At 45.8% G+C, this 15,628-nt stretch overlaps 1 protein-coding gene across 6 annotated transcripts in view; it reads right to left on the bottom strand.

Moving 5' to 3' along the window:
- The window catches only part of ATP7B (ATPase, Cu++ transporting, beta polypeptide), a 76,384-nt gene that overhangs the window by 15,269 nt on the left and 45,487 nt on the right, over positions 1-15,628 (bottom strand). For 3 of the 6 annotated variants that reach the window (XM_011938932.1, XM_011938950.1, XM_011938965.1), the window contains 7 exons: positions 13,708-13,784; positions 11,985-12,159; positions 10,160-10,393; positions 9,366-9,457; positions 2,551-2,678; positions 2,286-2,440; positions 1,941-2,075 (listed from right to left, as the gene is read on the bottom strand). In XM_011938932.1, coding sequence (XP_011794322.1) covers positions 1,941-2,075; positions 2,286-2,440; positions 2,551-2,678; positions 9,366-9,457; positions 10,160-10,393; positions 11,985-12,159; positions 13,708-13,784 — 996 coding nt within the window. The remainder of the gene's footprint in view (positions 1-1,940; positions 2,076-2,285; positions 2,441-2,550; positions 2,679-9,365; positions 9,458-10,159; positions 10,394-11,984; positions 12,160-13,707; positions 13,785-15,628) is intronic. The other 3 variants (XM_011938941.1, XM_011938959.1, XM_011938973.1) reach the window with 3 other exon arrangements.

Genomic DNA, 15,628 nt, shown 5'->3' with positions numbered 1-15,628 from the left:
GACAGGACTGGGTGGACTTGTGGAAGTTACCATGAGCCCTTCTCTACAATGACTTTCGTACAGCAGATGATAGTATCTTAAAGGAACATGCAGTACCTCGTTTGCCAGCATCCTCCCTGATATTGCAGATAAAAACAAAAGAAGCCAAAGTAAGATGGAAAGGCATGGAACAGCAGAAAGCCACAGATTCCAACCTGTTTAGGACTGAGTCTTCCCATGGCCACATGCCAACGCACTGCTCTCCCAAAAAAGCCGAAATTGTAGGCGGTCAGGTGCCATGGATAGCCACTGGCACGTTCTACCAATATATCTGTAAGTTACTTTTAAGAGCACTGAATTTCCTTAGATGTCAGAAAGTGTTTAACTTGAACATTTTTCAATTTAAGATGGAAAATTTGAGGGAGAAAATGACATCCTAGTAAATGACATGTGTCCTGAGAATATTTGATATACTTTTAATTATGTGCAGAATTGTTTTTAAAAGAAAAAAATTATCCATTCCATATTTGTACTTTTTGCTGTGTTACCCAGGCTGGAGTGCAGTGGCTATTCACAGGCACCATCACAGTATACCACAGCCTCAAATTCCTGGACTCAAACGATCCTCTGCCTTAGCCTCCCGAGTAGCTGAGTCTACAGGTGCTTCGCCACACCCAGTTTGGTTTCTTATTCTATGGTTCTGTGGTATAACAAGCATTAGACTGGGCTAGGAATAAGATAAGGTAAAGACATTGCTCCACTCACGGTGACGTTACCGCTCACCGTTCTGCTCATTGTGCCGTTAACAGCACCAAATACTGTTCTAAGTGTGCCATTAGCTTTTTAAGTACATTATCAAGGTTTCAACCTCAGTGCTACTGACATTTGGGGCCAGATAATTCTTTGTCGTAGGGGCCTGTGATGTGCCTTGAAGGATGTTTAGCAGCATCCCCCCAGTCACAAAAACCAAAAATGTCATAGCTCCCAACTGAGAATCACAGATGTAATATAGATTTTATTCCTCAAGAAAATACGTTTTTTGAGGGGTGGCCTGTATTTTCTTTTCTTTTTCCAGGGTTTAATAAAACCATATTTCCTAAGATAGTGTTCTTCAATCACTTTTTTAAACTAAAAAATGTATATGCCATTGCCTCACATACAATGTTTAGAAAATATTTACTATAAAAGGCTATTCACGTCTGGGTGCAGTGGCTCATGCCTGAAATCCCAGCACTTTAGGAGGCTGAGACAGGCGGATCACCTAAGGTCAGAAGTTCGAGACCAGCCTGACTAACATAGTGAAACCCCATCTCTACTAAAAATACAAAAATTAGCTGGGCGTGGTGGCGTGCACCTGCAGTCCCAGCTACTCGGAAGGCTGAGACAAGAGAATTGCTTGAACCTGGGAGGCGGAGGTTGCAGTGAGCCGAGATCAAGCCACTGCACTCCAGCCTGGGCAACAGAGGGAGACTCCATCTCAAATGAATAAATAAATAAATAAGAAAACATAAAAAGCTATTCACATTATTTGGGAAGCTGGGAGGTCAAAGATGGTACTGGTAAATATATACAACAAAACATATTTTTCTTAAAATGTGTTAAATAATATTATCATGCCATTGACATTTAAAGTGAGCTATTTTCTATGACGTATGCTTCATAAACTCAAAAGGGACCAATAATACATATTATAAATGCTTCAAGCATTACAACTGAGCACCAATTGGTGTCTGTGAAAATTATCTAAGTAGAATGTAAAGGAGAACTTTAATAGAAACCTGCAGAAGGAGAGTGACTGTTTATCCTGCTCTGGCTTAGATTTTGCTGTCAATAAGAGAAGCAAGCAAATAAAATGCAATGAATAATTAAAGCCCAGTGAATCTAAGAGATGAAAGAACAGGATCAGTGTCAGTAGATTATTTAAAACACAACCACCATACAGCCCAAGGCATTCAACTTACAGGAAAGTACTTCTGAACAACACCAAAATCGATAAAACCGATTACAATCCATACCACCAACGTCAAAGTTGACATGATGATGATAAGTGGGACAAAATATCCACTAAACCGGTCAGCCAGTTGCTGAATGGGGGCCTATGAAAAGAAAACACCAAGACCATGGGAAATTACAATCTATGAAGAAATAAACCACCACAAGCATTGATAAGGACTGGGATAATCTCCCTCATTTAACCACATTTACTAATCAATCTCTACTCAATAAAACTGTCTGATTTCCCAGAACTCTTGATATAATTTCTAAAACAAGAAAGATGAAGTTAGTTTTAAAAATGTCTTCATTACCTTTGACATCTGAGCCTCTTCCACCAGTTTCACAATCTGAGCCAAAGTGGTGTCACTGCCCACATGGGTGGCTTTAATGAGCACAGAGCCATGTGCATTTATAGACCCCGCAATTACAGTGCTTCCGGGTTTCTTAGTGACTGGCATGGCTTCTCCTAGAAGGAGGAAAGAGACAACCATCATTTGCTCAGCCCCATCCAGCACTCATGTGACCTGACAGCTGCTATGATATCTGCCTGAGGGAACGTGAAACAAGACACCTCACCTGTGATGAGGGACTCATCAGCCATGGTATTGCCTTCCAGGACTTTCCCGTCCACTGGGAACTTTCCCCCAGGGACCACCTTGACGATATCGCCCCGCTGCACCAGCTCCATGGGGACTTGCTCCTCCCTGCAACAGACGCCACTCATCACTCACATGGCCACTCATTCGGTCACCAGGTCAGGTTCTAGGCCAGCTGTCACACTAGTTACACTATGCTTGCTTATACTGAGCAAGAGTATTCATTTGATCCGTTCATTTACAGATATTTATCGTGCAGCTGCTAAATGCCAGGCATTGTTCTAGGCATTAGTGATACAGCTGTGAATGGCACAGCAAAGGCCCTACTATCTCATGAAGACAAGTTCTGTGGTGGAAATGGACAACAAGCAAGATAGAATCAGGTATTAAACATTAATAAGTGCTGTGATGAAAATAAACCAGGATAATGTGACTGGAGGGCTTCTTAGAGTGGCAGAGGGAGGAGGAGACAGGAAGGCCTTCTCTGGGAAGGTGGAAAGAAGAGGTCAGAGGTAGAGAACGAACCTGAGAGCTGTCACATGTCACATGTAGATGGCATTTAAAGTCATGAAATCACATGAGAGTCCCTAGGAGTGAATGGAGAAACAGAGAAGGGGTCCTAGAATTCATCCCTGAGACACTCCACCATCCGAAGGCTAAGCAGAAGCTGAAGGACCAGTCATTGACACAGGAGGAAAATGAGAGTGGGAATGAGGAGGAGGAAGAGGAGGAGGGAGCACCCATCCAACCGCACCAAACGCTGCACAAGTAGTTCCACAGGGGCAAATATAGATAAAATTCATCACACTCTACACATAGGGTTTGTGTGCTGCAGTGAATGTGAGTTACACATTGAAAAAAGAAAAAAAAATCAAACAGACAAGGGGAAAATACTTGTGAGAGACTGAAATGAGGACTGAACACAAGCAATGCTGGATTAGGGTATACAGAAATTACTTGATGGCTGTGGCCAAACCAAGTTCAGAAACTGGTAAAGGCAGAGGCTCAACTAGAATGGGCTGAGAGAGCATGGGGTGAGAAGGCAAAGACAACAGCAAAAGTCCCGTTTTTAAAGAAAGCTTGTTGTGAAGGAACAGAAAAACAGAGCACTAGAAGGGAGGGTGGATTAAAGTGGGGATTGTGTCTTGTACACACTGTGCACTGGTGGGACACGTCCTGCAGAGACAGAGATTCTGTGGGCGAGAGAGGAGAAGACGGCAGGAACAGAGACAAAGCCAGAGGGAGGGCACCCATGACCCAGGGCCAGCTTCAGCAGCAGCTCACTAAAAGCATGGCATGGGCCCAACAGAATTAATTGTAGAGGTAACACTGGCTCATGAGCAAATGGTGAACAAGCCAGAAGAGCATACATGGAAAGCAAGCAGGGCCCTGGGGTTATTTTACACTTTCCTTTCATTCTATGAAGACTACATTTAAACTACCACAGGGACAAAAGCCATCTCATTTATTTGAGAAGGAGAAATAGACATTTACTGAGTGCTAGGAACTGTGTTAGATTTTTACATGTTTTATCTCACTGAATCTTCCCAGAAACATACAAGGTGAGTCTTATTACCCCCATTTGAGCAAAACCTGAAGATGTCTTAGAAAGGCACAAAATTGAACATACATGCCCACTTATTAAAATGTTGCTATGTGCAAATATATAAAACTTAGTAACTACCATATGCAGGTAGGTATGTTAAATATTTGCATCAATATTTTCCTTTGTAAAAACTGTTCAGGTACAGTCTCTGTGCTATGAGGATTCAAGGCTTGTCTGGCTACTTCCCAGGATTATGTGAGATGTTTAGTATGGCACCTGTACACAGTAAGTGCCCAGTGAATGCTGGTGATTTTTATTATCTCTTAATTGACATTTTCATATTGATTGGCCTCTTGTGTACCAGGCACCAGGGTAGCCTGGGGTTACAAACAGGACACAGTAGAGCCTTCCTCTCAGGAGGTTTATAGCCTCATAACTAAAAGCAGACACACAGATGGACAATTAAGACACACACAGTAAGTTCAATCATGGCAATCAAAATAAATGGAGCACTGAAAAGGAGACTTTCAAAGACTGAAGTCTTTAGTGCTGGGAGTATACCTGTGTTAATCTGTTTGGTGGCTGAGTGAGCCAGGAGAAAGGAAGGATCTCGACAATCCAAGAATATTCTATGCTTATTTTTAAAGTCCTCCAGTGATGGAGAAGTCCAGGCTCAACAACGCCCTTGAAGCCTCCTCTGTACAAACTGGAGGATTTATCATCCCACAGAGGTCTCCACACGGCCTGAGAAGCCCAACTCAGGAGGAGAAGCTCCCTGCATTCAATTTAGAAATGAAAGACCCTAAGAACTAAAGGTCAGCCCCTCCTCCAGCAGAACCTAATCACTAAGTTTTAAAATGTCCACTTCTGTAAGGAGACTTAAAATTGGCACGAATGTACAATTGGGTGTCTTTCTAAGAAATCTTTAGTAATGCTAATCTCTGTTAAATCTCACTTTGAATTTCTCCTTTGATCTAAATTAAGCATATCTTTCTAACTTAAGCAGCTTAAGAGAAATAGTCCTTTATGGGAGTTAATGTGGCCCCTTCTGGTGAATCTCAATAGCATTTATTCTTCAGAATCTACTATTCCTCTCCAAGTGCTGAGTGATAGGAGCCCTCTTTTTTTTTTTTTTTTTTTTTGAGATGGAGTCTCGCTCTGTCGCCCAAGCTGGAGTGCAGTGGCCAGATCTCAGCTCACTGCAAGCTCCGCCTCCCGGGTTCACACCATTCTCCTGCCTCAGTCTCCCGAGTAGCTGGGACTACAGGCGCCCGCCACCTCGCCCGGCTAGTTTTTTGTATTTTTTAGTAGAGACGGGGTTTCACCGTGTTAGCCAGGATGGCCTCGATCTCCTGACCTTGTGATCCGCCCGCCTCGGCCTCCCAAAGTGCTGGGATTACAGGCTTGAGCCACCGTGCCCAGCCAGGAGCCCTCTTAATTAAAAGACAGTGGTTTGTTTCACAGCACTTCTTTGAGTTTCTGACAGCAATCTGTTTACTTCACTTGTCTCCTCTCTTCTACTCCCCTTCCTCATTAAACACAAGTTAAGAAAACAAAGAAAAACCTTACAGTGTTATGGTCACTGGTCTACATATGATATGTAATCTGTTTCCCCATCAATTATTAAAAACAAAAAACAAAATTTCAACTTGGGAGATTGGGGATGGGGATGTGCAAGCCTTTTAATATCAAGCACACCCATGTGTGCAATATGTTTCTTTAACATCTGACAGCAGTTACATTCCACTAGCGAGTATCTCAGCGCCTGCCATGTTTACATCCCAGGGCGGCTGAGGCACATCCCTGAGTGCTCTGAGAGCACTGAGGAGCCACAGCTGAGTCAGGCCTGGGGAATCAGGAAAGGCTTCTGGAGGACGCAATTTCCATGCTGAGCCCTGAAGGCAAGGAGCCAGGCAAAGGATGAGGAAGAAGGGAGTTCAGGGGGAAGGAAGGATGTGTGCAGAGGTCTGCAGAGAGAAGCAGCCCCTTCCTGGGACCTGCCAGTGATGCAGGGCAGCTGGAGCACAACGCAGGGGATGGCAAGACAGGCTTGGCTCAACAGGCATGCAGGCAGACGCTGGGCCTCACTGCCATGTTAGGAAGGTAGTGTTGATCCTAGGGACAGCAGGCAGCTGTTGAAGGATTTTCCAATACAGAGTCATATGATCAATTTGTGCTTTCAGAAAGATCACTGGTTTGAATGTGGAAAAATACTGGATGGATACCTGACTGCAAGCAGTATAAGGAGACAGCTGTGGTGCTTTAGGGGCAAGGCCACGGTGGCCTGGACCAGCATGATGCCAGTGGATGATGCCCCTAGAGACGGAGGTGCTAGAACCATGAGGATGGAGTGCAGATGTGTGAATGAGGGCAGGGAGGCATTGCAGAGGACACACTGGGAGCTGGCATGAGGGTGCCTTTCCCTGAGACAGACAGGCACCAAGGAAGGGGAATATTTTGGGGGAAAAAGTGGGGGAAGGTAAAGAAGAATACAGACAGGCCGAGTCTGAGCCTTTACCAGCCACCCAAGAAAAATGTTCCCACTGGCAGGTAGTCTCTGGGATCTAGATGTAGGTTTAAGAATGAGCTTTCCACAGCTGTTAACCAAAGACACGGGAGAGTCAGACGTCCCAGTGACGGTGTGTAACACACAAAGACAGAGGCATCACCACCAGAACCCCAAGGACCATTCACAAGGGGTAAAGAGAGAAGAAAGCCCATGGAGACTAAGCAGCAGCAGCAGCAGCAAGGGAAGAAACTACAGTGTGCCAGATGGATAGCACCTGGAAACGCTGCCAGCACCCAAGACTTGGAGTAAAGAGAAAGCACAAGTGTCCCCAGCAAAGGGATAGTCAGAGGAAGAGGCCCAAGCCTCAATGAAAGAAGGACTTATGCGAGAAACTCTGGGGGCCTTCAGATGGTGCCATGGACCAAAGGCACAGGCAGAGGCCCAGATGCGGGAGGGCCCTGTGGGAGGCAGAGTCACTGGGAGACCAGTGCCCAGTGCACCTCAAAGCACAGAATGGTTGAACTCAGGAAAGGCCTAGATTGTGGCAATCCAGGCAGCAGTGGGTGCAGCCTTGGCCTGGGACAGAGGGGTGGGCCCGGGGTGTGCTGTCAGGAGGCGAGTAGGAATGAATCACACCCAAACTGTGAGCCAAAGGCAGAACGAACTCTGGTCTTCTGGCCCCAGCTTAATAATGTCTTATCATGTTGCGTGGTAGTAGTCAGGCCGTGTGTCCCCAGCCAAAAAACGTGAATCAGCATTCTTGGAAAAGAACTGAGTTATGACAGGTGCTGCACGCACTCCGTGGGCACGTCGGCCAACAGATGCCTTCTCCTCCTGTTCAGATCCCTGGAATAGTTCCAAACAACTGCAGTCAGTGCCATCAGAGGCACCTCAAACTGTACCGAAGACCCTAGCAAGGCGAGTCGGAGGAAACGTGAGTCAAAACCAACACAGCTGCCAGCGGCCTGGCTCCCCGTCTAAACGTTTTCACTTCTCAGAAACTTCCATGCAATTAATTTATAAGAGAAAAAAAAAGAAGCCCAGGCATATGACTGCTGCAGACCCATGGTACAACAGAGCCCAGCATGCCAGGTGCTGTCACACAGGGTCCTGTCTGGGGGCAGCACAGCACAGTGGCTGAGGAGGACTCGGTGCCTCCAGGGGTCCAATCCCAGCTCTGTTGCCTGCCTGCCACGGACTCTGGGGATATTACTCCACCTCACTGCACTTGGCTCTTCCTGAGGAAAGCCACGATGATGACAGTGCTGCCTCACGGAACAGCTATAGAGTGGAACTAGATGATCTGTGGCAAGTGCTGGGGAGTGAGCCTGGAACACCAGAAGGACTCAAATCTCAGTTGCCATTCCTACAACTGCGATGATCATTTAAAAGCCAGCATCCAGAACAAAACCAGTGCCACCACGCGGCAGCCAGCCTGTGCCTCACGAACACTCACGCATCCATGTGGCCCCAGTCAGTTCCTCTACTCACCTAGGGCGCGCCCAGGGCCAGCTCCACCAGCCTTGTAGACCCCATGGGGAAGCAAGGGGTCTGTCTCAGCCTTCACGCCCAGGGCTCCAGGACATAACTAGGGCATGCGGGCTCCAGCAACAGTGTGTACATGGACAAGGACATGCAGGGGAGGGGCAAGGCACAATGCCTCTGACAACAGGAGTGGTTAGAGTCTGCATGACATCGGAGGATAAGAATCAGAGACGCCAAAAACCACTGAGAAAACTAACAGAGAAAGATTCCCTGGTAGAGGCACAGGAGGAGACACCTCTCCCACCAACGGGGCAGGAGTGGGAGGTGCCACGGAGGAGGCTAGCTGTGTAGGCTGAGGGACAGGGAACTGGAGGGTTTCCATCTGAACGCTTCTCCTTCCAGCAGTCCAAAGCGAGACCACAGGCTAATAGAAAATGTGGTGGGACCAGGGAGAGATTTTAGGAATATGAAGGAGGGCTGAAATAATCATTGCCTAGAATATAAAAATGAAGCTAACCCCAAGAAGCCTTAATTAGCAAAAATTTCCATATTATTAAATATGCATTAAGAGTTAGTGTGTATAAAGGTTAAGAAAATGGACTCTGGATCCACCAGCCTGGGTTACATCCCAACTCCATTAATGAATACCTGTGCGACCTTGGGCCAGTTGCTTAGCCTCTCTGAACCTTAGTTTCTTCATCTGTAAATTAAGAGTATTAATAGTACCTTCCTCAGAAAGTTTCCATCTTTGGTTAGATTAAATACAAAGAGATTAGAATAGTGTCTAGCAAACAATAAATGCAACAAGAGTTTCCAGGAATAATAATAATTATTATTATTTTCAATATCAGGCAACCTTATGAGGAAGATAAATTTCTTCAATTTTTATTCTTTAGCAAGTTGAAGTCCTTATCTCTCTGCCTGTCTGAATCTGTATCTTACTAGGAAGGCCTAGTTCACATTCTATGTTCTCTGTGAAGTTTCCCTGGACCACCACTAGCCTTCCTCTTCTTAATTCCTGGAATACTAATCATCTACACCTCCCATGTGCCATCTGACACACACATACCACCTACAAATCTTGCTTTATAGTTCAATGCCTTGCTTTTGTAACTGGATTGAGAGGGGGGATCTTACTGTGTCTCTGCCCACACTGACAAGGTCTACTGCGATGTCAATACAACATGGACATCTGATGCAGCTCACACAGGTTGATAGATACCAACCCCAAAGACGTTTAATAACCATAACCCACCTGATGATTAAATTGTCCTCACCAAGGGTCACAACGGTGGCTTCTGTGGCTTGGAGAGACATGAGTTTAGCCAGGGCTTCTGAGGTTTTGCTCTAGGAAATAACCAGAATGTGAAATGAGAGCTATTGAAAGCAGACCTGCCCAAACCCAGCCTGAGAGTCACAAGCGTGGTGTTAGAGACAGCTGGTGTGAGAGAAACAGTCGCACGGCATGATAAAAGGTTCTGCAGGTGGGCGTTACTTGCTATCCACCACACATGGCCACGTGTGTCACTTCCACACTGATGCACGGTGCCTGTGCCACCAAGGTCTGGGAATTACATTTCAGCCTGGAAACAAACAGTCTTCCCATTGACCATTTTTTTTGCGGTTCAATCTAATTTCTTTTAGGGCCTGAGTTCCATTCTCTTATAAGATACATTTCAGTGTTGGGGACAATGGAGGGTGTTAAAAATGGCATGACCTTGAGGAGGATGTAGGGATTTCCAGACCAACTATATACTCAGTTTTGCACTAAGAGACAATGTAGGCTCTGACCTGAAGGTCAGGGTTCTTTAGTTTACACAATACACCTGAACGACGGTTTTAATAATTAACCAGATTAGCTGGGATTTCAGAAGTAGTGACCAATTTGGAGATTAGTGACTAGAGCACCTTAATTATATGGAGGTTTCTTATTTCTTTAAGTATGTCTCTATGCTGTGTATAATTAGTAATTCTAAACATGGTGTTCAGAGGAAGTGAGATTTGTTTACTGAAGGGGCAGCTCTTTTCTGAACCTGAAGCTGCTGTTACCTTTGCCAAGTGTTCCAGCCACCGCCCCAGGGCAATGAACACGAAGAGCATCGGGGGCGTGTCGAAGAATGTCACAGGGCTCCTCTCCGCCTTCTCGGCCACAGCAACCACCAGGATGACCAGAGAATAGACGTAAGCAATGCTCGTGGCCAGGACGATGAGCACGTCCATGTTGGCTGACCTGTGTCTCAGAGATTTGTAGGCCTGAACGTAGAAGTACCACCCGCCGAGGACCTGAAAGACAAGGACAGTAAAGGCTGCCAGCACATAGGGAGGAGAGTTCAAGAAGCGACACAGGGCCGAGGGCCCTTGGGATGGCAAAGCCTCTAGCTTTGTGCACAGTCTTGACACTACTTCTTCCTCTGTGATGCGCATTTATGAAATATACTTTCCCATTCAGAGGACTACTGTCCACAGGAATGGATGACCAAGAGCATGTGAGACCTTGAAAGCCCAGTGCATACAACACAAATGTCTGCTAATAAGAGAATGGTGAAACATTGGGGGGAAAAATCACGACTCATTTATACTGTAGACAGTACAAGGTATTCCATTCCTTAAAGAGAGAGGGCTCTATCTATAAGCCACTGGCATAAAAGATGTCTAATACATAGTTAAGTGAAAAAGCCAGTTGCACATCAGTCTATCTCATATGATCCCATTTCAGTTAAAAAAAGTCTGTATCTGTATTACATGAACATACACATACACACAAGTGTGCATTTTCTCAATATAAAGATTTGGAGAGATTCAAATCCCCAACTATTAATAATACCATAGCAACACTGGGGAATGAGATTGGGCAGGAGGCAGAATGTGATTAGCGAAAGGGCATCTTCCTCTTTTCTTCTTATACTTCAGTATGGTTTGAATTGATAATAATAGTGTACATTACACTTATAATCAAACAAAATATAGAAAACCACAAATTCAGGTGGGGGGCAGTGGCTCACACCCGTCATCTCAGTGCTTTGGGAGACTGAGGTTGGAGGACTGCTGGAGGCCAGCAGTTTGAGACCAACCTGGGCACATAGCAAGATCCTGTCTAGCCAGGCATGGTGGCATGTGCCTGCGGTCTTAGCTACTCAGGAGGCGAGGCTGAGGTGGGAGGATCGCTTGAGCCCAGAAGTTCAAGACTACAGTGAGCAATGATCATACCACTGAACTCCTGCCTGGGTGACAGGGTGAGATCCTGTCTCGAAAAAAAAAAAAAATCCAGCCTACCAATGCTTGCCCCCAAATAGCCCCTGAACATTCCAATATTAGGACAGGGATTTAGTTTTGTATTCCAAAATATATGCATAGAGGCACACTTCCCACCAGATGCACAGCTAGTTCCTTAATATCACCACCAAAGCAGACGTTTCATGTCTTTCTCTTAAATTACATTTTCCTCAAAGATTAAGGACCGTATCTCCACCTTTTAAGATAGAACACTCAAGAGCAGCAAGGGTGATCCAGTGTTTGCTTCCAACAACGAATGTAAATTAACCTAAACAATATGCTAATTGGAGACAGAGTTCACCACACCTTGCAGCAAGGAGGTTGCTATTCCAGGGACAGTTCTGATCACTTGAAATCAACTGAAACTGACAGTGAAACCAGGCCCCTTAGTAGTCCCCCACACTGTAGGTAGGGTCCCGAAGCCCCACCTACTAGTCATAAGAGAGAAAAAAAGCAGCAACTGCCTGGGTGGGGCATGAAAGCTGCAATAAGGTGCCATTTAAACCAAGTTAAAGGGCTATGTTTGCGCTTAGCGGGCAGAACATCTGAGGGCCACACACAGCATGGAGGGGAGAGGTCTGCCCACCTTTCTAATACATACCTGGACAAAGGTACACAAGATAAAGAAGATGAGATTTAGAATGGACAGTCCTGGAATGATGTTGTGGTCCAGGACCATAGACTGGTGGGGCTCGTTGCTGGGTATCAGCATATAGATCATTAAGGCCATGACAGGGATGCCAAACACCAGGCTGCACAGGAAAGACTTCTTCCACCTGGAAAGCAAATGCAGCAACACAGATATATCAGACACTGCTTGTCACCTGGGTTACAAGCCACTCCCCTCCTGAGGACTCAGTTTAAGACCTGCCTTTGTCACATGTCTGGAACAGACCAAGGGTTAAAATGAAAGTAAGACCCTCTCTTTCTGACACTGGCCATCTGAGGGAGCATCTAGAGGTCTAAACATCACTACAAGGAGGTTCCAGAGATGTTGAGGCCCAGCCCCTGCCCTCACATACTGTGGTTACCTTCAATTTATGGGTGAGGCAACTGAGGCCCCAAAGCTGAGAATCTAGCCCCAAAGAGGACTACCATCCTCGGCCTATGGTTGCCTTGGCTCTCTTTTCAAAATGCAATCTTATACAGACCCCCAAAGAAAAACCAGATAAAAGCAGTATTTTATTAATATAAACTTATACATTCAATTTTTAAACAATTATTTAAAATAGAGTCCATGAGAACAGTGACCACTGGCTGTCTCAATGAACACCATAGTTTGGAATCGGTGGTCATGGCCAATAGCTGTGGTCTCATGTTAGCTGTAGCATCCATGAAATTCCAACTGAGTGGTTGTGGAACCTCAAATGCACCTAAAACATGACATGAAAACCACCGGCCTGTGAGGCTGAAGTCTTAGGCTGTTGGACTGCTACTCAAGAACCAGACCACCAACTGGCTGTCCAGATGCCTCTCCTGTCAGTTCCTCCTGTGCCCCGGGCATGCCTACTGAATCAAGCCACAGCCGTACCCGAGGGTACGCCCGACCAATTCCTTCAGTCAAGCAAACTTCCACTCATTCTTTGAGACTCAGATCTTATGTCCCCTGCCTGGAGTTTTCCTAGACCTTCCAGAATCTGCCAGAGCCATGGATTTCATTGCTCACTCACTCTTTCTCAGCCAGACTATGGGCCCCTCCAAGACAGGGAAGATATTTATCCCCACACCTAGCACATTGCCCTGAACACAACAGCAGCCTTTATGGTGCTGAATGAGTAAGTGGCCATCTGAAACAATGAATGATCTCAAGTCTCCCGCTCCTGGGCCATTTTCTTTCCACTCAGCCATTATGCCTGTCCTCAAATTCTAGTTCTAGAACCCATGCAAATAAAGTCTGAAAACAATATCAAAGGAAAAAAAATCTATACTCTCTCCCTCCCTCCCAACTTAAGTGCTGTCCAATCTGTTAGCCAAAGGTAGCTAAATTTAAATTCCTTAAAAATTAAAAATTAATTTAATTTTTTATTAATCTTTTAATTTAATTTTAATTTTAATTTCCACAGTCACACTAGCTGCATTTGAAGTGCTCACTAGCTACATGTGACTAGCGGCTATTACACTGGGCAGTGCAGACACAGAACACAGCCATCATTCCAGAACTTCTTTCGGACAGCACTGTTTTAGAGGGTTCATATTACAAGGGTAAAGGCAGCTAATCCAGGAGGAAGGCACCATGGGAAGACAGGACCAGCAGGCAGAGTTGGGCCCAGGTAGAAGAAGGCACTTAGATGAGAGCTAGGGTTTATATTTTGTGTTCTACCTACTGCTTTATTTCCATCTTGTGGTCCAAGTGATGAGCGTTGGGGTTTCTCTGGGCCAGGGACGCATGAAAGCCAATTTCCTTGTCATTAAAAAGAGAGGGGTGGGGGAAAAGGAGGAAGGTACTTGGTTAAAACATGCATTGGTAGAAAGCACTTTTCAGCTTTGGAAATTAGAAAGTGAATCTAAAAGTGCCTCAGAAGACTTTGTGGGCTTTCTGCTCACAACTTCTTTACCCAATAGCCCTACAAACCCTGTGCAGAAGTTCAGCGCTTCTGGGAAGACAGCTTCCCCAGACCCCAGAGCTGAGCAGTGCTGACTTACAATTTATACTCAGCATTTTTGAGTGAAGGAATCCTAAATATCTAATGGCCAGAAACCTTCATTCCATGTAGGAGGAAACAGAAGGCTGGAGAGGATAAATACCTTGCCCAAAACCCCAGCCTTCTCAGAAGAGCTGGACCCAGAGCTCCAGCCTCCAGCTTCCAGCCCAGGCTTCTTGCCACTGTGCAGAACTCGGCTCCTTCAGCAAATGGAAGCACAGCTTCCGCTGTGCCCCAACAGAGTCTACATTGTAGTCTTGTGCTTTGCTCACAGTTTAACTCGAGCGCTTTGTTACCACGTTCATCTGACCACTATATTTCTGATATTCTTTATGAACAACACACAGGAAAAACTGCCAGGAATGCTCTTGTCTGGTAGCACAATTAAGAGAAGGGCCCCAGGACTCTGGTGCTGCAACTTTTACACAAAAATTAAAAGTTGGGGTGGGAAGAAGAGCAGCTGAGACTGTCTAAAAACAAATCCTTTTACAACTAATACCAGCCTAATTATATTAGGAAAAAATGGCCCAGAGATGCAAGAATGGAGAACAGACATTAGCAATATTCCCCAAATAAGGTCAGCATGGATGCCGCACTACACTTAGCAGGTTGGGTAGGGTAGAAGCAAGCAAGATATCAGAAATCAGAAAGGGTTGGCCAGGCGCGGTGGCTCATACCTGTAATCCCAGCATTCCGGGAGGCCAAAGCAGGTGGATCACCTGAGGTCAGGAGTTTGAGACCAGCCTGACAAACATGGCGAAACCCTGTCTCTACTGAAAATCCAAAAATTAGCTGGGCATGGTGGTGCATACCTGTAATCCCAGCTACTCGGGAGGCTGAGGCAGGAGAATCATTTGAACCTGGGAGGCAGAGCTTGCAGTGAGCTGAGACCGTGCCACTGCACTCCAGCCTGAACAACAAGAGCAAAACTCTATCTCAAAAAAAAAAAAAAAAAAAGGAAGAAAAGAAAAAAATCATAAATGGTGACAAAGCCGTGTTCAAAGGCACCACGTGGGACTCTCCTTGCTGTTGACTGCATCAGTCTGATGTTCGAGCCTCATCAATGCCATATCACTACTGTTCTTTAAGATTTGTGGTGTACTAGACTCACAAAGGCCACTGAGCTCGAAAGCACAAGACCTGGGTTTGAGCACCAGTTCTGCTGTCCGTGAGATGGATGCTGTGAGTAAAGTTACTTAACCTCTCTGAGCATCTTTCCTCAGCTGATAAAAAAGCTGTGTTGTCTGCCTTCAAGGGTGGGGCCCTGGACCATCAGCAGCAGGATCATTTCCACATCAAAAAGCTCTCCCGGGGCTGGGCACAGTGGCTCACGCCTGTAATCCCACCACTTTGGGAGGCCGAGGCTGGTGAATCACCTGACGTCAGGAGTTCTAGACCAGCCTGGAAAACACGGTGAAACCCCGTCTCTACTAAAAATACAAAAATTAGCCAGGCATGGTGGCAGGCACCTGTAATCCCAGCTACTTGGGGGACCGAGGCAGGAGAATCACTTGAACCCGGGAGGCGAAGGTTGCAGTGAGCTGAGATCGCGCCATCACACTCCAGCCTGGGGGGCAAGAGCAAGACTTTGTCTCAAAAAAAA

The sequence above is a fragment of the Colobus angolensis genome, unplaced genomic scaffold (genome assembly GCF_000951035.1).
Source record: "Colobus angolensis palliatus isolate OR3802 unplaced genomic scaffold, Cang.pa_1.0 Scaffold101, whole genome shotgun sequence".
In the NCBI taxonomy this organism is placed as follows: Eukaryota; Metazoa; Chordata; class Mammalia; order Primates; family Cercopithecidae; genus Colobus; species Colobus angolensis.
This window is presented reverse-complemented; position numbering and strand designations above follow the sequence as displayed.